This window comes from Staurois parvus, unplaced genomic scaffold (assembly GCF_062004578.1).
Source record: "Staurois parvus isolate SC_StPar_1 unplaced genomic scaffold, SC_StPar_1.0 ptg000154l, whole genome shotgun sequence".
Classification (NCBI taxonomy): domain Eukaryota; kingdom Metazoa; phylum Chordata; class Amphibia; order Anura; family Ranidae; genus Staurois; species Staurois parvus.
In genome coordinates, this window is record NW_028317950.1 from 9,647,675 (window position 1) to 9,675,522 (window position 27,848).

The 27,848-nt window shown below is 44.0% G+C and overlaps 1 protein-coding gene across 1 annotated transcript in view; it reads left to right on the forward strand.

Annotated features, from left to right (window-relative positions):
* The window catches only part of ENTPD8 (ectonucleoside triphosphate diphosphohydrolase 8), an 80,051-nt gene that overhangs the window by 16,001 nt on the left and 36,202 nt on the right, over window positions 1-27,848 (forward strand). The window contains exon 2 of the mRNA XM_089675025.1: window positions 13,134-13,267. Coding sequence (XP_089531151.1) covers window positions 13,142-13,267 — 126 coding nt within the window. The 5' untranslated portion in view covers window positions 13,134-13,141. The remainder of the gene's footprint in view (window positions 1-13,133; window positions 13,268-27,848) is intronic.

The following is a 27,848-nucleotide window of genomic DNA, read 5'->3' on the forward strand; positions in this document are numbered from 1 at the left end:
GGGTATCTGCCAGAGTGTTCTTGTCGTATCCCTTTTCAAGGAATCGATTTTTCAGGATCTGAGCTTGGGAATGATATACCTCTAGATCTGTACAATTTCTCCTAATCCTCATGAATTGACTCTTGGGTATATTCGCCAACCAGTTAGGATGGTGACAACTGTTGGTAGGGATATAGCTGTTACGATCCGTATTCTTAAAGAAAGACTTGGTTATAATTCTTCCGTCCATGTTCATGAGTGTTAAATCTAGAAAATTGATCTCTTGCTTACTATAAGTGTATGTAAGGTGAATATTTAATTTGTTATTGTTCAAGGTGCCAAAAAAGTTAGTTAAAGATTCCTCATTACCATTCCACACCAACACGATGTCATCTATATATCTTTTATAAATAGTTAGTTCCGGCCAATCTGTAGCATATATCAAATCTTCCTCCCACCTTGACATAAACAAGTTTGCGAGACTGGGGGCAAACTTTGCCCCCATGGCAACTCCCTTAATCTGCAGGTAATAGGTCTTATTAAACCAGAAGTAATTTTTCATCATGGCAAAATCCAGCAAACGTAAAATAAAATCCTTCTGTATAGTGGGTAGGGAACTGTAGTGTGTTAAATAAAAATCAGCGGCCTCCATTCCATCACAATGATTAATATTAGTATACAATGAAGTTACATCCGCTGTCACTAGAAATGTGTCTGGGGAGATAGTGACATTATTCACAAGATTCAATACTTGCTTAGTATCCTTTAAATAGGACGGTGTCTGTATGACCAAAGGTTGCAAGAAGAAATCGATATATTCTCCAATTTTTGAGCACAAAGACCCGATTCCACTAATTATAGGACGACCTGGCGGTTTAATAGGGTCTTTGTGGATCTTAGGCAATCTGTATAAAATAGGTAGTTTAGGGGCAGCTGGAATCAAAAAAGCCTTCTCTTTCTTATTTAGTATGTGGTTATCATACCCATAATTAATAATGTCCTTAAGAGACCGTTTATAGTTGGTAAGGGGGTCTTTTGCTAATGGGACATATGTAGTCCGGTCTTTCAAAATATTTTCGACTTCTGCTATATAGTCAATTTTATTGAGTATCACTACCCCTCCCCCTTTGTCTGCCGGTCTTATTACCAAGTCTTTCTTTTCAAGAAGTGATCTGATGGTTTTATAATCTCCTGATCCATCAAATGGCCGTTTAACGGATAAATTACCCAATTCTTTAAGGACTTTATCTTTAAATATATTAACATGAGAGTTAGTTTGTGGGGGGGGGTTGAAAGTGGAAGCATTACGTAAGTTGGAATGTATAAAATTATCGTAAGTTGTAATGTTATTATGAGGACGGTTAGCAAAAAACCTTTTTAAAGATAGTTGCCTGGCGAACTTATGTATATCCATGTATACTTGGAATTTATTCAGTTTACAGGGGGGGGGGCATATTTAAGCCCTTTATCAAGCAACTTAAGTTCATCATTTGTAAGTTCTTTATTACTGAGGTTACATAACCCTTTACCCACTACATCTTTCTTTTCTTGTTTGTGTCTATTAGTCCTCCTCCCTCCCCTTTTTCCTCTGTAGTGTTTCTTCGCTTTCGTGTATTGCCATTCCCTAAAAAAGGTTGTCGTGGATTGTTAAAATTGGAATTCTGAGGATTCATGTTTCTATTGGGAGTCATAGGGGGTGCCTGGTAGCCATAAGATTGATTAGGAGGTGCCTGATAACCATAAAATTGATTATTCCTTCTTGGACCTTGCCAGTATTGTCCATTATGAGATGGTTGTGTCTTTCTATTATTATGTTGACGTGGAGGATAGTAAGAGTTGTCATGTTGGCGTGAAGGGGGATAATGAGAAGAATTATCATATTGGCGTGGAGATGGATAATAAGAATTGTCCCCATTACGCCTCTGAAAATTATCGTGTCGCTGAAACCCATTTTTCTTAGGGGTATAAGTGTGCATATATGTCGGTGTCTCCATGGTAGGGTGCCAGCGAGAACCAATGTTATCATCATATGGTTCATAAAGAGGTTCAAACCTATTATAAGTCTTAATATTGTAATGTTGAGTCTTTTGATTACCAGTATGATATGTAGGTCGAGATACAGGACCTGAAGTGTTCGGTATGCGGTTAATAATAGGTGGTACCGGTTGAGTTTCCTTATTTTGCCAATTAAATACAACATGTTCAGAATAGTCTTTATGGTCCCTCTGGTATTTTTTCCTTTTCTTAACCTTCTGTTATTTTTCTACTCCTTCTAGATGTGTTTTTAATCTGTCTGATTCTATTTTATATTTCTCATTATCTTTATATGGCATGAGTTTTTCTTGGACTAAATTAATTTCCTTATCAAGATTTATAAATTTTTTCTTTTTCCTTAAAATGAGAAATTTAAGTAAGTCTATACCAGCAGCATTAAAAAATTGATACCATTCCAAATGGCCTTTATTATCATCTGAATCGGGAGGTACATCCCATCGTAACGATCTTGGCACCATTTGTTCTTTTACATATTTATCTAAAAAAGAGATATCCCATAGCGTTTTTATTTCTGCTGTGGTGAGATTTTTAAGATGTAGAAAAAGACCTTTAAGGTCATCACTATCACTGTCAATAGTAAAAAAATCTTCAGATAGCTCTGTCCTAGATAATCTGAGGTCAAATATATCTCCCATCTTAAATGGTGATAAATTAAAATTAATATAACTGGATAAATATAAAAGAGCCGCTTCAACTTAGCCGCTTCAAATCAAATTTAGTCATAAATTTCTGCCAAAATGCATTCTGCGACATGTCTTTGCTAAAAAAAATCCCAATATGTGTAAATTAATTGGTTTACGTGAAAGTTATAGCGTTTACAAATGGCGGGAAAGATACTGGAATTTTAAATTTTTATTTATACTAATAATGGCACCGATCAGCGACTTTTGGCGGCAATCAGCGACATATGGCGGTGACCAGCGACTTATGGCAGGACTGCGGGACTGTGGCGGACATTTTGACACTGGGGGGGGAACTGACTTAGGGTCACTGACATCCCCAGTGACACCAATACAGTGATCAGTGAAAAAAAACCACTGAAACTGTACTAATGTCACTGGGGAGGAAGGGGTTAACATTTTTAGAATTTGCAGTGTAAGGGGAGTGTTTTACTAGGGGGCGGGGGTGTGTACTGGAGGGGGGGGGAGGGGGGGGGAGCGAGGGGAGAGCTGATCGAGGGAGAGAAACTCTGCAGCTTCTCACAAGCTGTCAGAGAACTGACACAGAACAGGGCTGTGTGTAAACAATGCAGCCCTGCTCTGTGTCAGCGATCACCGGCAATCGCGGGAAAACGGCCAGTAAAAGCCAGCCGTGACCCGTCGGCTGATACCCGCTGTTGACACCCGCGGGACAGGTAGGGCGGGTGCGCGCCCCCTACCTGTTTTGAAGGCAGCCGTTTTAAAACATGCTTTTGCCTACGAGTGCCGCCCTGCCACCGTTTATATGCGGTGGCTGGGCGGCAAGTGGTTAATCACCACTGGGTTTTTAATTTTTTACTAAACAAAAAAAAAAAAAACCCAAAAATTAAAAAGAAAAAAAACGTTTTTCTTAGTTTCTGTTGTAAAAGATTGTAAATAAGTAATGTTTCTTCTTCAATGATAGGTTGCATTGATAGGCTTCACTGATGGCCACTGATAAGCAGCACTGAAGGGCAGCACTGACGGGGCTGCACTGATAATCAGGGCACTGATGACCAGTGCCCTTATTAGCAGCGTGGATGTCCCCTGTGTGGATTGCTGCTTACCCACTGTGCTCCTCATGAGGAGAGGACTGCCAATAACCAGCCAATTATTTTACAATGTGATCAGCTATGACTGGACAAAGATAATCACATGGTAAAGGGCCGCTGTGATTGGCCCTTTACCTCGATCTGTAATCAGCTGTATCCAAAGGTCACAGTGATCACAGAGCACACCTGATGTGTGCCACGGGGGGGTCATTCGGCTGTGACGCGGTCAGTAAGAGGTTAATGTCCCTTTTAATAGTTTATTTGAGCCAAGTTGGCCTAAACTAACTATTTACTGTCCTAATAGGTGCGCTTGCTGGGTGCACTGTACTAACTGTTGTCAGCCTCAGCAACATACTAGTTATTGCGCTGAGGGCAGGGAGGTGTGCGAATTATGTCACGATCTCGGCCTCGGCCAATCAGAGGAAGCCTTGTATTCATAGAATACACTGCTTCCCATGAATGGCTGAGCAGCACTCAGCCTGACTATTTTGTTCTGAGAGTGGGACTAGATGTCCCTATCCCACCGACAGAACACAGCACTGTATACTGTATATAGCTGAGGCTACATAAAGTTTATGCAGCGCACCGGTTAATGCAGCAAATTATTTGTTTGGGCCAGCTTGGTCTAAACAATCTATTTTTAAAGGGTCATTAAACGTGGAGTTAGGCTTTAAAGCACCTGAAAATTATCTTCTATCTCTTGGGGAATTTATCAGTGCAATCTTTGAGTTTCCTGATTTAACCACCTACTGTGGTCATTATGCAGGGTTCCCACTCTCCCTGTTGATTTTTATTTTTGTTTAATAATACAGAACGATAAACAGGAGAAACACACAAAGGTGGACAGGAATACCCAAAAATTCTGGGTGGACAGCAACAGAGTTGAGAAGTATGACATGTCTACGTTACCCAGATCCTGCCTGACCTATAGCAGATTGATGGCCGGGTGGGCCTTTCGTCCCTCCAGGTGGACATCATAATAATTCCTCCTGGTCACGCTGCTTGCGCGTTCCTCGGGGCACAGCGATCAGTGGGGAGTTGTGTCCCTCAGACACAGCGCATCACTGATCACGGTAAAGAGCCAATGACATTGATTAGAAACAGCTGATCACATGTAAACACATACCAGTTATCTGCTTTCCTTTCCTCAGCTGATAAAACAGCTTTCCTGTGATGGGGACATTTACACTGATAATCAGGGCACTGACCATCAGTGCCTTGTCAGTGCCAATCAGTGTTCATAAGTGCAGCAGATCAGCGCCCATCAGTGGCCCCTTATCAGTGCAGCCTCATCAGTCCTTCATCAGTGCAGCTTATCAGTGTCCATCAATGTAGCCTATCAGTGCAGTCTCATTAGCGCACATCAGTGAAGAAGAAAATTTACTTATTTGCAAATCTTTGTAACAGAAACCATGAAAAAGGATTTTAAAAAAAATTCTGTATTTTTTTGTTTGTTAAGCAAAAAAATAAAAACTCCCAGTGGCTATTAAATATCGGCAAAAGAAAGCTCAATCGGTCTCAAAAAATAACAAATATCATTGGGGTACACTGTTGCATGACCGCGCAATTGTCAAAGTGTGACAGCGCTGATAGCTGAAAATTGGCCTGGGCAGGAAGGGGGTTGAGGTGCCCTTAGTCATAAAACAAGATTGTATAGTTATTCTGTTAAATGATCATTCGGTAAACCCATAAACTCACATTGGCGGATTGTGCTTGCTTACAGTATGTCATGTGAAGACCTCTATGGCACTGGTCTTATTCCAAGTGTACAATCACAAATGGCTGAGAAAGTCCATCCTGGCTGTTTTGCCAAGATCAGCCAACCAGGGGTTGTCTCCACAGGTCAGAAGTTGGACACAACATACAACAGACTGCTAGTAGTGAAGTAACAAATTGACCTACCTTGGGTACACATTATAAGAAAATTGGAAGAAAATTCCATACAAGGAACGATCGTTCGATTTTGGTATAGTGTGCACACAAATTTCGACATCCGATTCAGACTTTCCAAGCGAAAATTTCCACAGGGACAAATTCCAACATTTTTCTCGTAAATGACCTGAACTAATGATATTTGTTTAACGTGTACAGTTTTCGTACAATTAGTACCACCTTGGGTATGATTTGCTGTGAAACATCAAGGAAAACCATGATTGTTCGCCTGAATTTCTTACAGCTTTACATATGTTTTAAAGTAAACCTGTCATGACAATCCCTTGGAATTACTAGTTGTTGGTTGTCTCTGACCTTTTATTTCAAAATCAATAACCTGGATCAAGTAGCCTATACATGTAAAAAGATGCTATTTGGTTTCCTTTTTTTTTTTTGCTCAGAATAGTACATGTGCATGTGATGAAATGCACCGTAATGATTCAGGTTCAGTGGGAATTTTTATGATGTTGAGATGACAATGGAAGGATGTCATTGAGTTTAAGGTTGTGTTTGGAAGTTACCATATTGTTGTAGGTTGCTTGATATAAGAATTGTTCCCATATGGGCTCTTAAAAGTAAAATCTTTGGGACCCAAGTCAGACAGTATCTCAGCATGTTATTGTAAACAGCTGGAATTTAATGACTGGGAGATTGCCCTGTCTCTTATAGAAGCTTTTAGCCTTTCAGTCCACCCAATTTTAATGTTGAACAGGCATCATTGAGAAGATGGAGTCATTTAGAGCTAGGTGCGTATGATTACTGCAGTCACTTTACGGGAAACCCAATCCTTTTCTTCATGTTACAATTACTTTCCAGTGACATGCATAAAAAAAACGTGGTATAATCAACGTTATTTAATGTTCCTACCATTAAGGAAAAATACCCAACTGAAGAAGTCATATTTAAACTAAGCTATATATAATTACCAGGAATCTTCCTTTATATTACATTTTTATCCCATTTGAAGTAAATCTGTGCTCCATTAAAGTTTTTAAAATTTGAATCTGCCTTGCTAAGAGAAGATACCACATTTGACCTGCTTTCATTTTTACAAAATGCCTCTCTGATACAGTTTCACTTTTTTATTGGGTCTTAACTTGCTCCAAGTTCAGGGCATTTAAGCATTTATACACTGCTCAAAAAAATTACAGGAACACTTTAAAATCAGAGTATAGCATCAAGTCAAATAAACTCCTGGGATATTGATCTGTTCAGTTAAGTAGCAGAGGGGGTTGTTAATCAGTTTCAGCTGCTTTGGTGTTAATGAAATTAACAGGTGCACTAGATGGACAACAATGAGACAACCCCCCCCAACACAGGAATGGTTTTACAGGTGGAGGCCACTGACATTTATTTCCCTACTCATCTTTTCTGACTGGTTTTCACTAGTTTTGCATTTAGCTAGGGTCAGTGTCACTACTGGTAGCATGAGGCGATACCTGGACCCTACAGAGGTTGCACAGGCAGTCCAACTCATCCAGGATGGAACATCAATATGTGCCATTGCCAGAAGGTTTTCTGTTTTTCCCAGCACAATCTTAAGAGCATGGAGGAGATTCCAAAAGATAGGCAGTTACTCTTGGAGAGCTGGACAGGGTCGTATAAAGTCCTTAACCCTTCAACAGGACCGGTATCTGTTCCTTTGTGCAAGGAGGAACGGGATTAGCACTGCCAGAGCCATACAAAATGACCTCCAGCAGGCCACTGGTGGGAATGTCTCTGACCAAGCAATCAGAAACAGACTTCATGAGGGTGGCCTGAGGGCCTGACATCCTCTAGTGTGCTCACTGCTTGGCGCCATATAGCTCTATTGACATTTGCCACTGAACACCAGAATTGGCAGGTCCACTACTGGCACCCTGTGCTTTTCACAGATGAGAATAGGTTCACCCTGAGCACATGTGACAGACATGAAAGGATCTGGAGAAGCCATGGAGAACGTTATGCTGCCTGTAACATCGTTCAGCATGACCGTTTTGGTCATGGGTCAGTGATGGTCTGGGGAGGCATATCCATGGAGGGACGCACAGACTTTATAGCTAGACAATGGCACCCTGACTGCCATTAGGTATCGGGATGAAATCATTGGACCCATTGTCAGACCCTACGCTGGTGCAGTGGGTCCTGGGTTCCTCCTGGTGCACGACAATGCCCAGCCTCATGTGGCGAGCGTATGCAGGCAGTTCCTGGAGGATGAAGGAATTTATACCATTAAATGGCCCCCACGCTCGCCTGACCCAAATCCAATAGAACACCTCTGAGATATCATGTTTCAGACCATCTGACGCCACCAGGTTGCACCTCAGACTGTCAGATTGTCCAGGAGCTCAGTGATGCCCTGGTCCAGATCTGGGAGGAAATATCCCAGGACACCATTCATCATCTTATTTGGAGCACGACTCGTTGTTGTCAGACATGCATACAAGCACATGGGGGCCTGTCAGGAATCCAACAGCGGTAGCCTCTAGCACTCCACAGACCGGAATCCCCCAAGGCACGGAATCTAAGCTCCGACCTGCTTGTTCACCAGAGCCCCTGATGGTGGGGATGGACTTGGAGCAGGCCGAGACCAGGTCACGGCCCCTGGGTTCACCCAGATGTGGTAGAGGCACCGTTGAAAGTGTATAGCAATTAAGAGTCTGATGTAAGGAGGTAACTGAAGCAGCGTCGGGCAGGCCGGGTCAGTAACAGTGGTGGCGGTGTAGTACAGAATCAGCAGGCAGAGGGATAAACAGGTCACAAGCCGGGTTCATCAACAGGAGGTCAGAACATATGGGGTTAAGCAGGAGAATGGTCAGACAAAGCCAGGGATCAGAGCAGGAGACGGACAGCAAATCAGGGTCAGGCTGGGTCGGCAACAAACAATCTACTCACAGGAACACAGAAAAGACCATATGGCACTTGAGCATTGCAAGAGCCGGGTTTAAATAGCCCGCCCGACTCCTGACAGGCGCTCCTGGGTCCTAGTGCTTGCCAAGCGCCGTCATTGGTGACAGACGCGCCTGGGTCCTAGTGCCCGCCTGCCTGTACGTTCTGTCAGGAGTCTACGCATGTGCAGATTCGATCGCCGCGGCGATCTTCCCATTCCCTGACAGGGCCATACAAACTACTGAGTACCTTTCTGAGTTGCTGCAATGAAATTTCAGCAAAATGGACTAGCCTGCTGCATAATTTTTTAACTTTGATTTTCGGGGTGTCTTTTGATTCAGTCCTCTGTAGGTGGAGAATTTTTATTTCCATCAAACGATGGGGCATCCTTAAGTTCCTAACACATTACCCAGTCCATATCAGTATAGCTTTCCAGCATGAGATTTTTTCCCATTGAGATCTGATGTGTTTTCAAAGTGTTCCTTTAATTTTTTTGAGCAATGTATATTCCTAACAAGCAATAACTGAGACAGAGATGTGGACTCCGCTCTAACCAAGCCTATGAGTCTGGATGGGTATAAGAGATGGCCTCAACTGCCACTCCAGCCATGCCCACTAACGCATTTCACATCTGTGACCAAGCCCCCCGGTGGGTGGGGCATAATGCATCAGAGGTTGAGGCCGGAGTGGCAGCTGAGGCCATCTCATATACCCATCCAGACTCATCGGGTTGGTCAAAGCAGCCTCTGCATCTCTGTCAGATTAGAGCTCCTGGAAGTACTTCAGGACAATGGCTCCCTCCTTCCATATACCAGCAGGGTAACCTTTTTCTGGCCTTCTGGCTTGGAGAAGCACCACGTCTTTTCCACATATTGTAAGCAGTAAATAAGCTTTAAAACTAGCCCTCTCTGACCACTGTAGCTGCAAGTACTATTGAATAATTCATCCTGAAATTTTACAGCAGAAGCATTTAAGTGGTTCACCTCTTTATCTCAGCTACCTCTGCTCCCTCTCCCAGCAATGACCTTCCCACCTTCTACTCGCTCATATAAATACAGAGCAGGGTGAACTAAGGAGAGAGCAACTTCAACAACTTCAGTGCTTCTGCTGTGAACTTTGAGGGTGAACTGCTGGCTGCTGCCAATTGCGGTTTCCTGGAGAATGTGCAGAGGGGCTCTTGCTCTTAGAACATCAAGCCATTGCTATTGTAGGCCAACAGTGGGAGTGGCTACTCTGCCCACCAAAAGCCAGAAAAAAAGTTAAGCTGCGTAACATACCGTATTTTTTGCTCCATAAGACCCTAAGACGCACCTAGGTTTTAGAGGAGGAAAACAAGAAAAAAAATATTCTGAAACAATGGACTGCAGACACGGTACAGGGGATGACCGGAGACTGCGGACGCGGTACAGGGGATGACCGGAGACTGCGGACGCGGTACAGGGGATGACCGGAGACTGCGGACGCGGTACAGGGGATGACCGGAGACTGCGGACGCGGTACAGGGGATGACCGGAGACTGCGGACGCGGTACAGGGGATGACCGGAGACTGCGGACGCGGTACAGGGGATGACCGGAGACTGCGGACGCGGTACAGGGGATGACCGGAGACTGCGGACGCGGTACAGGGGATGACCGGAGACTGCGGACGCGGTACAGGGGATGACCGGAGACTGCGGACGCGGTACAGGGGATGACCGGAGACTGCGGACGCGGTACAGGGGATGACCGGAGACTGCGGACGCGGTACAGGGGATGACCGGAGACTGCGGACGCGGTACAGGGGATGACCGGAGACTGCGGACGCGGTACAGGGGATGACCGGAGACTGCGGACGCGGTACAGGGGATGACCGGAGACTGCGGACACGGTACAGGGGATGACCGGAGACTGCAGACACGGTACAGGGGATGACCGGAGACTGCAGACACGGTACAGGGGATGACCGGAGACTGCAGACACCGTACAGGGGATGACCGGAGACTGCAGACACAGTACAGGGGATGACCGGAGACTGCAGACACAGTACAGGGGATGACCGGAGACTGCAGACACAGTACAGGGGATGACCGGAGACTGCAGACACAGTACAGGGGATGACCGGAGACTGCAGACACAGTACAGGGGATGACCGGAGACTGCAGACACAGTACAGGGGATGACCGGAGACTGCAGACACAGTACAGGGGATGACCGGAGACTGCAGACACAGTACAGGGGATGACCGGAGACTGCAGACACAGTACAGGGGATGACCGGAGACTGCAGACACAGTACAGGGGATGACCGGAGACTGCAGACACAGTACAGGGGATGACCGGAGACTGCAGACACAGTACAGGGGATGACCGGAGACTGCAGACACAGTACAGGGGATGACCGGAGACTGCAGACACGGTACAGGGGATGACCGGAGACTGAGGACGCGGTACAGGGGATGACCGGAGACTGAGGACGCGGTACAGGGGATGACCGGAGACTGCGGACGCGGTACAGGGGAGAATGTGCAGAGGGGCTCTTGCTCTTAGAACATCAAGCCATTGCTATTGTAGGCCAACAGTGGCAGTGGCTACTCTGCCCACCAAAAGCCAGAAAAAAAGTGAAGCTGTGTAACATACCGTATTTTTTGCTCCATAAGACGCACCTGACCCTAAGACGCACCTAGGTTTTAGAGGAGGAAAACAAGAAAAAAAATATTCTGAAACAATGGACTGCGGACGCGGTACAGGGGATGACCGGAGACTGCGGACGCGGTACAGGGGATGACCGGAGACTGCGGACGCGGTACAGGGGATGACCGGAGACTGCGGACGCGGTACAGGGGATGACCGGAGACTGCGGACGCGGTACAGGGGATGACCGGAGACTGCGGACGCGGTACAGGGGATGACCGGAGACTGCGGACGCGGTACAGGGGATGACCGGAGACTGCGGACGCGGTACAGGGGATGACCGGAGACTGCGGACGCGGTACAGGGGATGACCGGAGACTGCGGACGCGGTACAGGGGATGACCGGAGACTGCGGACGCGGTACAGGGGATGACCGGAGACTGCGGACGCGGTACAGGGGATGACCGGAGACTGCGGACGCGGTACAGGGGATGACCGGAGACTGCGGACGCGGTACAGGGGATGACCGGAGACTGCGGACGCGGTACAGGGGATGACCGGAGACTGCGGACGCGGTACAGGGGATGACCGGAGACTGCGGACGCGGAACAGGGGATGACCGGAGACTGCGGACGCGGAACAGGGGATGACCGGAGACTGCGGACGCGGTACAGGGGATGACCGGAGACTGCGGACGCGGTACAGGGGATGACCGGAGACTGCGGACGCGGTACAGGGGATGACCGGAGACTGCGGACGCGGTACAGGGGATGACCGGAGACTGCGGACGCGGTACAGGGGATGACCGGAGACTGCGGACGCGGTACAGGGGATGACCGGAGACTGCGGACGCGGTACAGGGGATGACCGGAGACTGCGGACGCGGTACAGGGGATGACCGGAGACTGCCGACCTTTGGGGAGCAGAGGGGGGGCGGGTACTGGAATTTGATAGGTACCCACTCCCACTTCAGCAGAATTGTCCTCCCTCCCCATCTTCTGGGACACGTGACAGGTCCCAGAAGACTGCCGGACCATTCACAAAGCGCAGCGCTTCTCACGCATGTGCAGTGGGCATCCGGCTTTGAAGCCACAAGCTGTCACAGCCAGGTGCCCACAGTAAAGATGCTGTCGCCGGGGAGAAAAGACGGTAAGGACAGCGCTGGACCGAGAAACAGGTAGGACCAAGGAGCACAGAAGAGCCGAGAGGTGGCCCGGTATTCTAACATGGTGGCGGTGGGCCGACCCTCCATAAGAATCACAGACACTGTCCCCCATTTTTTTTGGGGGAAAAAAAAGTGCGTCTTATGGAGCGAAAAATACGTTTCATCCTATCTTTTCGCCTCTTCTCTCTGTGGCTCTAAGTATTAGGCCTCACACACACTGGACGTTATAAAACCGCCAGAAGCATTACTTGTAGGATGCCACATTAAACAAGTGCGTTTTGTCGTCTATTTTAGCTTTTTTAAGTGTTTGCTTTTTTTAGCCTTTTTTTTTAGCAAAACTATAAACCCACAAAAGCTTGAGGCTGAAAAATGCTCATAAATGCTGGATTTTTTCAGCATCAGAGATTTTTTACAGCTGTAAAACTCCTCTTCAAATGCAGTAGTTATTATTTTTATTTTTCCAGCCTGAAAACACCCCTGCCAAAAACCGCTGATAAAAGCCTGTGTGTGCATAGACATATAGGATAACATGCTGGGGACTTTACTGGCTGTAGAAAAAAAAGCCTGACACCCAAAACAGCAGCTGTAAAAATGCCCAGTGTGCACGAGGCCTTATATTTCATGACCTGGTGTTTAGCACAGCACAAAAAAAAGGTTAGCCAGCAGAGTTCAGGCACAAGTCAGGAAGTAAACTTTAGATTCCAGTGTAAAGAATCAATATGATACAGGAATGGTTGCACATTATTATTTTTTTTATTAATACAAGTACTTCTGATGTTCTCTCATCCAATACAGGGAATAGAATGGGCCTAGACTCCAAACAATTGGCGCTATTGGTGTTGCTGGTGGCCTCAGTAATAACAGTGGTAATTGCACTAATTCTGAGTTTGGTGAAGAGCAGCAAAGTCCTACTTCCTCCAGGAACAAAGGTAATATCCAACAGTGTTTCTGCTTTGATGGCACTACAGTGCTGTGAAAAAGTATTTAAAGCTTTTGGTTTTCTTTTATGACAGGTGCTCTTTAACATGTCACCAGGTCTTGTGACCTATACATACATTGCTGTGAAAGTATTTTCCCCCTTCCTGATTTTTTATTTGTTTGCCTATTCATCACAATTAAACGATTCTGATCATCAAATAACCCTTTTTAACCCTTTCAAGACTGATGCATATCAATTCCTTGGTTTCTCATCTGTTCTTGAATTCCTTTAGATTGCAGCATGATGTGTTGCTTTTTGAGGGTTACCCGCTCCCACTTACGCTCTGACGAACTAGGCAACCTGTGTTAAACTGACAGCCCTCCAGCTGTTGCAGAACTACAAGTCCCATCATGCCTCTGCCTGAGGGTGTCATGGTTGTAACTGTCAACCTTGCAATGCCTCTGCAGAGCGGACACAGACATAGCCCGCTGTCTCTATCGGCGGTTGAATGGAAACTGACTGCCTGTCCAGCCCATCCGACGGATGGCAGGGCAATGGATCCCCATCTGTCTCTTTTTGGCAGATCAGATTGGATGTCAGCAGGTATAAAAACAGACACGTCCGTTTACACCCGCCGCTCCATAGAGGAGAATTGACCTGATCGGAATGTCCATGTGAAAGGGGCCTTAATAAATGAAATAATTTAAAAACTGCATTTTGTATTTACTCCAGTATCTTTGTGTAATATTACAATTTGTTTGATGATTTGAATCATATAAAGAATAAGTTCAAACTCGATTATACCCTATTGTGGTTTGCAGTTTATTGCTTACTACATTATTGGTCGATGTATTATTATGTGACTTTATATTCCTTGACTTTGATTGTTTTGCTACAACTCATCATGTGGGTAGGTTATGTTTTCTATATTTCTGTATACTATTTCTACAGATTTTCAATAAAAATATTGAAATAAAGAATAAGTTCACCATTGGGAACATATAACATGTTCCTAATGCTGCAGCCGCCGCCTGCTGCCCCCCCCCCCCCGACAGAAGAATGGGGAGAAGTTTCCCGTACTGGCTGTCAGATTTGCAAACACACAGCGGTGCGGGGCTCCGCCCACATGGCCGCGTCATTCACAGTCCTCTGTGAATGAATGAGCTATAAACCCTTACAGCCTTAGCAGTTGCCAGCTTGTAGTGTTCAATGAATTACCACAGCGCTGTGGTGCTCCATGGTAGTTCATTGAATCTTCCTGACAGTATATCGGTTTGTCAATATCCCGTATGGCAAGCAGATACATGGACAGATCTGCAGCAGACCTGCAAGGCACCAGCGATCTGCTTATCGCTGGTGCAATGCTTTACAGGCTCCTGCAAACAAAAAATAATAAATGCACATATTTTTACCTTAAAAAAAAAAAATGTGCATTCATTTTTTTTGTGCAAAATGTGAACTTATCCTTTAAAGTATGACAAATATAGGGAAAAAAAATAAAAAAAGGGGGCAAATACTTTTTGAAAGCACTGTATGTATAGGCCACATGACCTGGTGACATTGTAAAAGAGCACCCGTCATAAAAAAAAAACAAAACAAAACAAAAAAAAAAAACGTAAGCTTCTATTGCTGACTCCCCTTCTGAAAAAGCTGCCTACCAGTCAAACCATTATGGAACAATATGTAGATCAGGACATCTGTCTTTACAGACTGCATACTTGCTGATAGTCTGTGACACAGTAATAAAAAGCAAGGAGGTGAGTGATGTTAAGTCATGTTTTTCTTCTTCATGGGGCTGATCAAGAGAGAGATGTGGAAGCCGCCATTGCTCTGTTGTTTTTTTTTTTTTTTTTTATTTTAAGATGTCAGATGACTCACACAGTAATGAAAGCATAAGGATGACAGCCCCTCTGACATCTTACTTATTTCTGTTCAGATGGGTTCTTTTTAATGGGCCCATGCACAAGCCAGCTATCATATAGATTTTGTAGTTTTTAGGATTTATGAAACCACTACTTGTATCCAAATGACCAATAAAAAAAGCTAGCTATCATATAGATTTTGTAGTTTAGGTTTTATTAAACCACTACTTGTATCCAAATGGCCAATAAAAAAAGCCAGCTATCCTATAGATTTTGTAGTTTTTAGGTTTTTTAAAACCACTACTTGTATCCAAATGGCCAATAAAAAAAGCCAGCTATCATATAGATTTTGTAGTTTTTAGGTTTTATAAAACCACTACTTGTAGCCAAATGGCCATTAAAAAAAAATTAAAAAAAGAAGAATGCCAGCAAACTGGATCAAAATTTAAGAATAATGCATTTTTCCACTATATCAATAAAAATAATCATTTTGTTGTACAAATAATTTTAAAACCTTAATATATGCTGCAGACTTACTTACAAATAACTATAACCAAAACAAGAAATGGTTTATAGTAGCGATATATTGTATATTTCAGCAAAATGTATAAATGCAATTACAAACATCCTATAATATGAAAAAGTATCAGAATCTATTACAAACCAAAAAAAGAAAAATTTATCAACCCACCACCACAGACTAAAAAGGATTTGGGAAACAATGCGCCAAATAACTAAACATAGCACCAACATACACTGTGGTATAGACCAGAAAAGGATGCAAGTGCTTATGGTTTTAATTACGCATCAAGCACTGCAACTTGTAATCTTTGCTATTTCTCCAAGTCATGCCAAATAACATCAGTGCAAATCAATGTAGCAAGCTGAATCAATGTAAGGTGCTACCCTTTCAATACTTTTAGTGTGCGAAAGACGTGGTATAGAGCAATGTAGATAAACACAAAACTATATCAGGTGGACGGCACTGCATGTCACTGTAATGTAGCACAATGCATTGCTCTTCTGTGTGGAGCCAAGAATGAAGTGTCACTATGTTACATTTCAAATAAAGTGGAGAAAAAAGTAAATAGTATGATGCATTGAAATGCAAATCACACTTTTCCCTGCTAGGAATTACAATGTCACTGGCATAGTAAAATACTGTGTAGGATATGAAGGATAAGCTGATGGGGAAAGTAAAGTGCATTAGTAAGTGAAGGCAGGGTAAGCTTCCCTGAAGAGATGAGTTTTCAGGGATTGCCTTAAAGGTAGAGTATGGGATAGCCAGACAATTTGGGATAGGGAGGAGATAGGAGAGGCTCTGGAGAAGTCCAGGAGAGGAGCAAGGGAGGAGGTGACAAGGGAGACAGACAGCAGAAGGTCTTAGGAAGAGTTCAGATGATGGTTTAGTTAATATTATGAGACAAGGATAGTGATGCATGTAGGGGCAGAGTTGTGGAAGGCAATATGAGTTTCCCTTGGTCATTCAAATTTAGGCTTTACGGCCAATGACTACAAAGCTTTTTCTGCCCGTATAGACACCACATTATGTTTAGAATTAGAAATCCATGTAGGACCAATAACAAAAGCCAAGCATTACACTTATTGATTGACGCCGATTGTGACGATCTTCTGGTCAGTCTCAAAAGCTCCACTGCCCCCCATTAATTCCTGATGCATCATATACCATTAGAAAATCACTCAACAGATCCATTTATTTTATCTTGTTGGTGGGTGTAGACAGCAAATATTTACAGGAGATGGGTAAATGCTTGCTGCCCAAAAGCATGCAAGTTCTCCTAAACAGCTCCAATCCTTAGACACTACAAACCATGCAAGTAACAACAGATTACCGCATGTTTGCTCTAATCATTACTGTAGTTTGGTGATGTCTGAGATGGTCATGAGGGCCAAACCACCACCATGTTTAATCAGAAATCCAATGGCTTCATCAGGGTTGTATTGGTAGAACTAATCAGATATTTAGGTTATGGGGTTTTAAGAATTCTGTTATTGTCACTACAAGGCCACAGGTAGCTGGTGCTGCCTGATACCCCATAGGAACCATACTTTGTGGTAATCATAGCTCAAGAAGGTTCCTCTCCCAGAGCTGCTTATCAGCAAAGGGCCAATTGAAACATCTTTCCTGTTGGCTTTTCAATGCATTTCATAAGATGGAGGATCCAGAAAGCTCAACATACATGTAAAATCCCAATATTACAAATGGGGACTGCTGGGACTTGCAGTCCACCCAGAGGACACCAGCATCTGGATTCTGCCACTATGCACTCTGCCAAGAATGGACTCTTGCTTGTGCAGATATGCTGAGGCAGCCATAGTTGTAGGTTCAGTTAGGGAAAGACTATTTGCTCTCTTAAACTGTTATGCTGAAGTTGTGTTAGTAAACTGCTGAAACGTTTAATGCCTGGACTGAAATTATTCTAAAGGGGTGTATGAAAGTAACTGGCACATCACAAGTAGCCATCTGCAACTTGGGTCAGTTAAGGCACTTTGTGGTATAAAGACAACCTCTGCAAGAGTTAACAGTGTGGAGTAAGAGCAAGTAGTTGCCAAGGGTAATGGAGGTTTAGAACCAGAACAAGCAGCCAATTGTGTAGCGTGGTACTTTTGACAGGCAAGACATACTCCGGTAGTGAGGGGGTTGCCTCTGGGACTCCCTCCCCTAGCGGTCTATCTCCTATAGCAGCTGGAGAAGATCAGCATCATGGAGGCCCTCAACCTGGCCGCCAGGTACAGGAAAGTAAGAAGACAAAGTGCGTGCCAGGTGCAAGGCGGGACCCCATTTTGTCACTGGGAGTGAGGTGACAGAGATACGATGGACAGGTGAAATGGGCATAGGCTCAACGTGTTCCTCCTAATTGCAAACAAGTCAAGGTGTGCATTGGCACAGGACAGAGGTTTAATTGGAGTCCAGTATATTTGCTCAGTGTACATGATGTACGGCCACTGTGTGGTACGAAGGCCGCCTTAAGGTTTAAATTCCCATAAAAGCGGTCCCTGCCTTGTCCTGGGGCACTGATGAGCTTGACACACCAAAAGGCACCCCATGTGCAGAGTGACCCCATTCACCGTGCCTAGCATAGTCCACAATAAGCCACCCCCAGGGTAGATCTCTGTGTCTCAGGCTGCATTTTGGCATCCAACAATGACATGCCTAGAGGCCCTCTACCCCTGCTCTGCAGCTATCTGTGCATCATCAACCTGATACTGAGCTGGATTAGAAACTCAGCAAACAGAACCATAAGTCGTATGACTCCAGAGGGCATAGTTCAAAGAAATATATTATATATATTTATAGCACGTGTCCTTGGTTAAAAATGTTCTAATATATGCTGCCAAACCATTTTCAGTTCCTGTTTGCTTGGCTCTTGCAAAATCTCTCTCTCTTCTATCTTTTCTATTCGTCTACCACTTCATCAGAAAAGGGGATGTTATTTTAAACACTTTTAAGGGGAAATGAAAGTTTAAAAAGAAATTATATTGTATACTAGATTTTAAATATTTCTTTGCTGATGACTGGGCACTTTTATGGTGCCAGGCACCCTTGGTAAAGCCTACAATACACAGTTAAATTTTTTCAAACAATTTGTGGGTGGAATAAAAAACATATTCCTCTGTCCATGTTGGGAACGGGAGCAGCGAGGTGTGTCAACGCAGCCAGGTGACACTTTGAAAAGTAAACTCATTGTGAGAAATGTGTAGAAATAGCACATAATACATGGAAGTTATTTGCTTCCATTTTATGACAAAAAAAAAGAAGAAGAAACACCAGGTGTGAAAAAAAGCCCCAAAAAAGAAAATGAATGCTGCCACATATAAAGTGGAAGAAAAACCACTAGTCTTTTTTTTTTTTTATGTTTGTTTTCCACCTCCTACCTATCCTGCCTGGGTAGCTGCACTCTTCATCAGTTTTAATGATAGATGGCAGAAAAAAAACATCACATGGCAGGGGACAGCAGAATATACAAGCGCTTAAGTTACGATTAAGCATTTGTATAAAGCAAAACTTGTCAATATTTTGCTGTCCGCCACCATGTGATGTTTTTACTGGTCACCTAACAATAAAGCCAGTGAAGAGTGCAGCTATACAAACTGGTTTCTTTACTTTTGATGGACGAGCCAAGCTGGAACCTTCGCAGAGCAGTGGAATGGAAGAGCAGTGGAAGTGAGTAATCACCTGGAATGGTGTACACTGACTTTCTACCTATCCTGCCTAACCTGTAAAAAAAAAAAATCTGTGAACTTACCCATATTTAACCGGCTCCAGGCTGGTCACGTAAACCTGCAGGTCTGGCTCGCCTGTATCAGTAAGCAGTTGCTGCAAGAGAGACAAAAGGTGTGGTTTCAATGGCTGGGTGGCTATGGGTGATGTAACAGCTCCAACAATTCACAGCCATTGCTGAGCACTCCCCAGGAGATGCTGGTAGTATTGGGTCCTCTGCTCTTTCCCTGGCCCTAGACAGAACCACACTCCCGCTGACACTACCAGAATACCTTGATTGAGGACTCCCAGCATTCACATAGCAGTTGGGTGATTTAGAATTAGTATATTAGAAATCACCAACTGCTGGGAACGGAGCTTGTCTCAGCTCTAGACATCAGCATGAAGTGAAGGGGAGGTCTCAAGTGGCACATCACTGCAAATGCACTAATAGAGAAATATGTGGCAGTGTCAGCCTGGGCTCTGGCCAGGCCACACCCCCAACATATTTTGTTCCGCCACCCCAAGGGAGGGCGAAACACGTTGGGGGCATGGCCTGGTTGCAACCCAGGCTGAGACTGCCACATACTTCTCTATTAGAGGATTTGCAGTGATGTGCAGCTCGAGTTGAGCAGAGTGTTAAACTCAGTCAGTGGGTATATCACTTTAAATAAGCTAAGTGAGGCTAAGCAAAGGCAAACCCATTTTAAGAAAGGGGAGTGCAATGTGGAGAGAGGATTGGAAGGAGTTAATATTGAAATGTCATACATCTATTAGTGATGTGAAAAGGGGTGATCCAAGTTAGTTGTCTGGGTTAGTGGCAACTCTGGTGGTGGCCATTGGTGTTGATGGTTGCAATTTTTAGTAGTAAATATCAGCAATCTGTTTGACTCCTATTGGGGAGCAGTGTCAACGTTCAGCCTGTGTGTACGGCAGGATGTCAGATAGCAGCTGGTCTATTGACTGGCTTTTTTTTTTTGTTTGTTTTGTTTTTTTAAAGGGACATGCCAGAAAACCAGCATCCAATCAGTGATTGCATGTGCCCAATGGCCGGGGACCCCTGTCAGAATACAATAGCACAGCGGGGGAGATCACTGCACCAATATCGCTTGTGTTGGTACAGATATCTATCAGTTTTTTCCTTCAACCCGCTGAGTAGCACAAAAGAAAAAACTTGAGATTTAGGCAGGATAGTTAAGAGAAGGGTGGAGGGAACATTTTTAAGAATAGTAGGGCTTTTCTTTCACTTTGGTAGACTGCAGGATTGGTAGACTGCAGTATATTACATTTTTGTTTTTGGGTTTAATGCCACTTTAATGTCATGTTAAGCTTTGCAGCTACCATAGGGAATGTCTATGAACATGGCAGAAATAAGAATCAATCTGAAGGGGTGAAATAAAAACCACTTCTGTACATGACCATCGTCACAGCTGTTCAGCAGGGATGCTGACTGAATGCCTGTTATTCAGATACCTATTGAAAGAAGATTCCACAATCTGCATGTATGAGATCATCCCAAAAAATAAGGCACAACAGGAATGCAAAAATGCGTACTTAACATAAAAAACTACTTTGAGGGAGACTTTGCAATAACTTCTATTGTTTCCCCGCTGAAATGCACTTTAACTCACCTCTAAAGTTTTGTATCTTCTGCCAAGATGCTGATGATTAATATTTGCACAGCTGAGTCATTGCGACATAATGATATTTGAACCTGAGTCAATTTGTTTATGTAGATTGTAGTCAGACGGGCTCTGTCTTAAATTGAGCTATACTCAGATCTAAAAGCTAAACTCTAGGCCAACAGCTAAATACAAAAATAAAATACATATCAGGGGCTGTTTTACCTGCCAAACGATTTGTACTTTTGCCCATCCAGTTCTGAGATTTACACAGCTCTGACACACAGCGCAAACCCCTAACCTAACAATTCACATTAACAACAGAGAGTTTTGTTTGCACACAGTTGCAAATATATGCATAAGCTGCAGTGCTCACGTCAAGGCTCCTTTGTATACTACGGTCCTAACTCTATAATTTTCAGTCTCCCAAGTCTGAGCACATATAGCTGTGGATAGATTAAGGGTAGGTTTGCACAGGACAACCAACAAGAACACAATGGCAGCTTTAGGCATCCTGCTGGGCGTACCATGCGTCCCTGTGCCTTTAAAAGTGGAGTTCCAGTCAGTTTCGTGTTTATTAAAAGTCAGCAGCTACAAAAATTGTACTCTTAATAAATACACACTTACCTGACCCAGGGTCTAGCGATGTGCTCGCCCACGCCGTCCCTTCTCTGAAGTGGGAGTGGGTACCTGTCAAAACTAGGTACCCGCTCCCCCCCCCTCCTAAAAAAAGGGCCAAATATGGCAGTGGAGGAGGCAAACAAGCAGAGCTTCCACTTTTGAATGGAAGCTCCACTTTAAGGAGGGGAGGGATCCCTCCAGGCAAACCTGCCCATAATCTATCCACTGCTATATGTGCTCCAATTTGGGAGAATCTGAAAGTTATAGAGTTAGGACCGCAGTATACTGGGGAGCCTTGACATTAGTACTGCGGCTTACACTTTTTTTGCAAATGTGTGCAAACAAAGCCTTCTGTTTTTTTAACATGACTTATTAGGGGCAATTTGTCTTGCAGGCTAGCTGGTGTCTTGGGAAATCTTTGTGATGTGCTTTGCCCTTACATGTGCACCTTACTGCAAAGGCTAGATATAGGTTGGGGTTGTTGCCACTTTTTTCTACACCACATACCCTGTCTGGTAGGGCAGGAGACCAGATTTAATTTGCTGCAGTTCAGTACCACTAACAGGTCTTCTCCCCATTCCCCCACCACGTATGCTTGCCAAGTCAAATTCTAGGGCTTACACTGTTTTTTTTTCATTTAAAAAAAAATAAATAAATTTAATTTATTTATAAATTAGATTTTAATATAATTTCTTTTACCATTTATTGTCCATCATATTTCTAGCGCTGCACTGTTTACTCTTTTTGGTTCACATATATGCATTTTACGTTTTTAGCTTTCTCCAGTGTTTTTTGCAGTTTGTTGTGCGTTTTTCTACACCTGTTTTTGACATGTGTTTACAGCAATTTGCGTTTTGTGTAGCTCTTTTTTGTTTTTGTTAAAGTGAATTTTTTCAGTTGCTGGGCAGAATAAAAATGCAGCAAAAACGCACTATGCATTTCTGCAGCTTCTCCATTGAACTCTATTGTAGCAAAAACGCTGCTTTTTGCTTTTAAAAAACATCCCTGGCCCTATTCAAAAACACAGCAGTTCAAAAAAGCAATGATGTGAACATGTTCCATAGGAAACCATGTTAAATGGACTGTAGTTTGTTTCTGCATAAAGCACTAAAAAATGCATTGGTGTAAACGGAGCCTAAGGCTACTAGTGTTGTGTGCAGGTGGCAGAGAGGCGTTTGGGAAGCGTTTTTACCGCTTCGCAAATGCCTCGGACAATTCTGCACATTGCAGCCCATGGTGCTGTTCTAACGGGAGCGTTAGCGTTGCGTCGCAGCAAAACGGATGCCTCTGGTCGAGTCAGGAGGCGTTGAAGCCTCCTATTCTAGTCTATGGTGCCGCTCCGCAAACACCCGGCCGGCGTGTGCGTCACGGTTGCGGGGCGTTTGCGGAGCGGTAACACAATTTAAACTTCATTATAGGCGTTTGTGGGGCGTTTTTAACGCTCGGCAAACGCCGCTAAACTGCGCATATGGAGCATTAAAAAACGCTCCGCAAACGCCGGACCAACTCTTGCCAAATGCTATACGGGCGTTTGGCAATCGTTGGTAAAAGAGTCAAGTGTGAACGAGCCCTAATGGTATTTGCAAAGCAATTATATGAATCAGATGAGGTCCTCTATAAACAGATCATGCAGCACCTGTGTGAAAACACACTGGGATGGTCTGCAAATTGAGAAAAGTGAAGGGAACAACCTTGTGCATTAACACGGATACAAAGAGCCAAAAATGAATTCATCTGCAGCCTCCCAATCAGCACAATTACTTCTAGCTGTATGTGAATGTATTTTGTATATTCCTATCAAACTTCATCTATATTAACACACAAGGTCGTTGCGTCCTGTTCCTGTGGTATAATTAAGTGCTGCAGCACATTTTTTTATGGGAGGCCCTAATTTTAAATTGAAATTTATCTAAAGACAAGTACAGTAGTGTATATCTAAAATGAAGTACAGTAGAGAGTGCAGCAGAGAAAATGTTAGGGTGGAAGAAAAAAATCTATACTTTAGACACTTTAAGCCCGGGTTCACATCATGTGGTGCAGGACACTGAATGTAATTCGCACAGGAATCGCACTGCATTCCTGTGCGAATTACATGCAAATGTCTGAGATTTGAGCCACTTTGTATGGCCCAAATCGCATCGCATCCACACCAAAAAGGCACAGGACCCTTTTTTAAATCAGCACCTGAATCACATCGCATGGCTGTTCTCACCTATGCAATTTCTGGCAATCCCATGGCATTTTGCGATCTGTTTTGGGATGTCATTTTATTAACACCTGCACCAGATCGCATGAACGTGATTGCAATGCGGTGCGGGAAACGCTCAAGATTCGCAGCGTTTCCTGTACCGCATTGGTGTGAACTGGGTCTCAGGCTCCATACACACTGTTTTTTTTAAGCTCCTTGAAGCTGTTATCGGCATTTTATTTTCTGCTCCCTAGAAGCTAAACAATGGTATCCTATGTATCTGTGCACACTATTTTAGGATAGAAGCATTTTTCAAACTTCAGCATTTAGGAGCAGAAAAAAAAATGTTTTTGAATAGTTTTTGGGAGCGTTTTCCAGCAGAATAAACGCTGAATGCTACTTAAATGCTCCTAAATGCTACAAAAACGCTCCTACCAGCTTTTTTTCCTATATGTGCTGTAAAAACACTAAGAAAATGCCAACACTCCTAAACACTTCTATTACCAGCGGTTTCTTTATCCAGTGTGTTTTTCAGCGTTTTTCGAGCTAAACCCCCCCCCCAAAAAAAAAAACTGCTAATGTGCATGGAGCCTACTATTGCCAACAAAGGAGCACATAACACCACAAAACAATCACCATGTCTATTATAGCAAAATAAAACCATGTGCACAGATATGCCCAGCAAGACATATAAAATAGTGACCACCTTTGAGGTGTTAATACATTTTTATAATAAAAAAAGAGTCCACAGATCAACACTTCAACATATGTACAAACAGATATTCTTTTGCAAAACACTTCCACACAGCATCCATTCATTCCAGCTCCAGTATTGATCCATATAGATTTAATACAGGGACTTTATTTTGTTGAGATTTGAAAAAATATATATAATACTGTATATAGGTTTGAAATATTTTTATGGGACGGAGGCTTTGTAAGCCTTTATTGAGCATATTTTATTCTTAGGGCCAGCCTGCACTCCTGTGCGATTCCTTTGTGTTTCTCTGCATTGCAATTTGGAAGCCCATTCATTTGAATGGGTTGAAAATTGTACCAGAACAAAAAAGTAGTGCATGCATTACTTTAAAAAAAAAACAAAAAACTCTGCACCAATCTGGTGCCTGCAAATGCACAGCGTTTGGGGTGGTGTTAATGTATTGGCACCTGCAGCAGATCGCAAAGGTGGCGCGTTTTGAACACCATGCATTTGAACACGCCTTTCCTGCGCCACATCCTGGTGTGAAATGGCCCTTAACACAGACTACATTCACACAGGCATCTACTGATTCCTGCATCTGGGATTGCAGCTGTGTACTGACCGCTGCAGTCGCCAAGTCCATGACAGGCTGCTGGTGATCACACCTACTTAATACTGGTCACCCAGCAAACGTTTACCTGCGGTGATCATAACTGGATGCACATAGCTGTCAATCTCAGCCACAGGAATCAGCAGATTCTTGCCACTGGGGTTTGTAGAGTGGCTAAACACTCATGCAAATGTAGCCTCAGTTTTATCCCCTCGGGGTAATCAATGTACATTGCATGGATTTCAAAAAGCAAAAACAACAACTTTGCAGCAGATTCCTACCTTTTGCTGCTGGGAAGAAATAACTGCTCCTTTCAACAGACTGATTGTGAATGGGAAGATCTAGTTCGTTATAATCAGCTGGTGCAATTTCTGTGCTCTAATGAGGAAAGCTGCAGTATCTGCATCTCTTTAGAAGTAATTAACCCTTAAGCCTGGGACACAACGGAAGTTTTCTTTTTTCACTCAACCCAGCAGGCTGAACAGAAAAAAAAAAAAACGTACAGACCAGGGGTGGACTGACCATTTGGAAACTCGGGCACTGCCCGAGGGCTCGGGGTCAGTAGGGGGCCCCATGAGATGCCCCTGGTACCTTTTTCATAGGCTTTTTTGAGTTTGGGCAAGGACACCGGGGCCCCATGATCCTATTGCCCGGGGGCCCCATGAGTTGTCAGTCCGCCCCTGGTACAGACCGCCATACTAACACATCTGATGTTAGTGCGGCAATCTCCCTCACTAAGCTATTGTATTTTTAAAGGGGAACCCCCAGCAGAACACAGTGATCAGTGCTTCCAACCGTTGGTTGTGAGCGCAAATCAAATCCTAGTTTTCCTGCATGCTTGTTCCCCAGAAGCCGTTATGAGACTGGATTCTTGTGGACAAGGAGCTATAACCACAGGCTGAAAGTCAGCTGATTCCTGCTGAACCAACCATTTTCTGCCAATTTTCAGGCCAATGTGTACCCGACCGATTTTCTATGCGGTGGTATGACGGTCGTCTGAAAAAAATCTATCAAGCGCTATCACGCATCCACGGAAACAGAAGTTGACCTGGATGTTTATGTCCAAGGAATCTTCGTAAACACGAATGAAAAATCCAAATGTTAAAAGTAGATTTGCCTAATGAGATAATGAAACCAGAATTCTGCAGATTATATTTTATATATCACTATTTATGTATATAGTTCATGTAATAAACTATATTATACTCATTGCTGGTAATTGTTGTGTATATCGCTCGTTCTGGCCGGAAGGGCGTGGCTACAAGGTCACACGTACACTACATCACTTCCACTTGTATGGAAGACATCAACACTATGTATTGCCCGACGAACAATTTTTTCAGATTGGTTAATGTGGGCAACGATTTCGACCAACAAACAAACTCCTCTCCGTCGTCAGATGACCAATCAGTCAATTTTCTAATTGTGTATTCCCACCTTTAGGCTCCATTCACACGGGGCATTTTAACCGCTTGCCTACAGGGCACTTATACCCCCTTCCTGCCCAGGCCAATTTCCAGCTCTCAGCGCTGTCACACTTTGAATGACAATTGCGCGGTCATGCTACACTGTACCCATATGAAATTTTTATCATTTGTTTGTGACAGATAGAGCTTTATTTTGGTGGTATTTAATCACCTCTGGGTTTTTTATTTTTTCTTAAACAAACCAAAATTTTGAAAAAAAATGTTTTTCTTAGTTTTTTTCATAAAATTTTGTAAATAAGTGATTTTTTTCCTTCACTGATGTGCGCTAATGAGGCTGTAGTGATGGGCACAGATAAGATGCACTGATGGCCACTGATAGGTGGCACTGATGGCCACTGATGAGGAGGCACTAGTAGGTGGCACTGATGGGCATTGACAGGCATCACTGATGGGCACTGAAAGGCAGCACTGATAAATTGCACTGACTGGCGGCACTGTTAGGTGGCACTGACTGGCACTGTTAGTTGGCACTGACTAGCCCTGATAGGCAGCACTGGCTGGCACCGATAGGCGGCACTGACTGGCACTGATTGGCAGCACTGATAGGTGGCAGTGATTGGCATTGATAGGTGGCACTGATGGGTGACACTGAAGGGCAGCTCAGATGGGCACTGATATGTGGCATTGATGTGCACTGGTAGGCACTGATATGTGGCATTGATGTGACACTGATGGGCACTGGCACGTGGCACTGTTCAGCACTGACAGCACTGATGGACATGGACAGGTGGCACTTCTGGGGCCACACTGATCATCAGGGCACACTGATCATCAGTGCCCTGATGATCAGTGTACATGTCCCCTCCGCGGAATGCCGATTACCAGCTCTCCTCTCGAGCTGTCAGTGTGACAGCTCGAGAGGAGAGAAATGCCGATAACCAGCATTTCCGTGTTTACATGTGATCAGCTGTGATTGGACACAGCTGATCACATGACCGAGCTGTGATTGGACACAGCTGATCACATGACCGAGCTGACATCTTTGGCTCTCTCCGTGGATCGGTGATCCGCTGTGTCCGAGGGACACAGAGCACCGCCAATCGCTGCGCTGCGTGCTCCCTGAGATGCGCATATGCGGTGAGAATGGAAGGACGTCAAAAGACGGCCTATCAGAACAACATAACCACCTTGCGCCCGTCATTGGACTATATGGCGGGCGGGAGGTGGTAAATATCGCTAGCAACGTTAGCTGTGTAAAGTCACATTAAAATGTTTTTCAATGTTTTTTAGCGTTTTTGTATTAGCATTTACCTGCGCTTTTCCGCGTTTTTTTTTATCA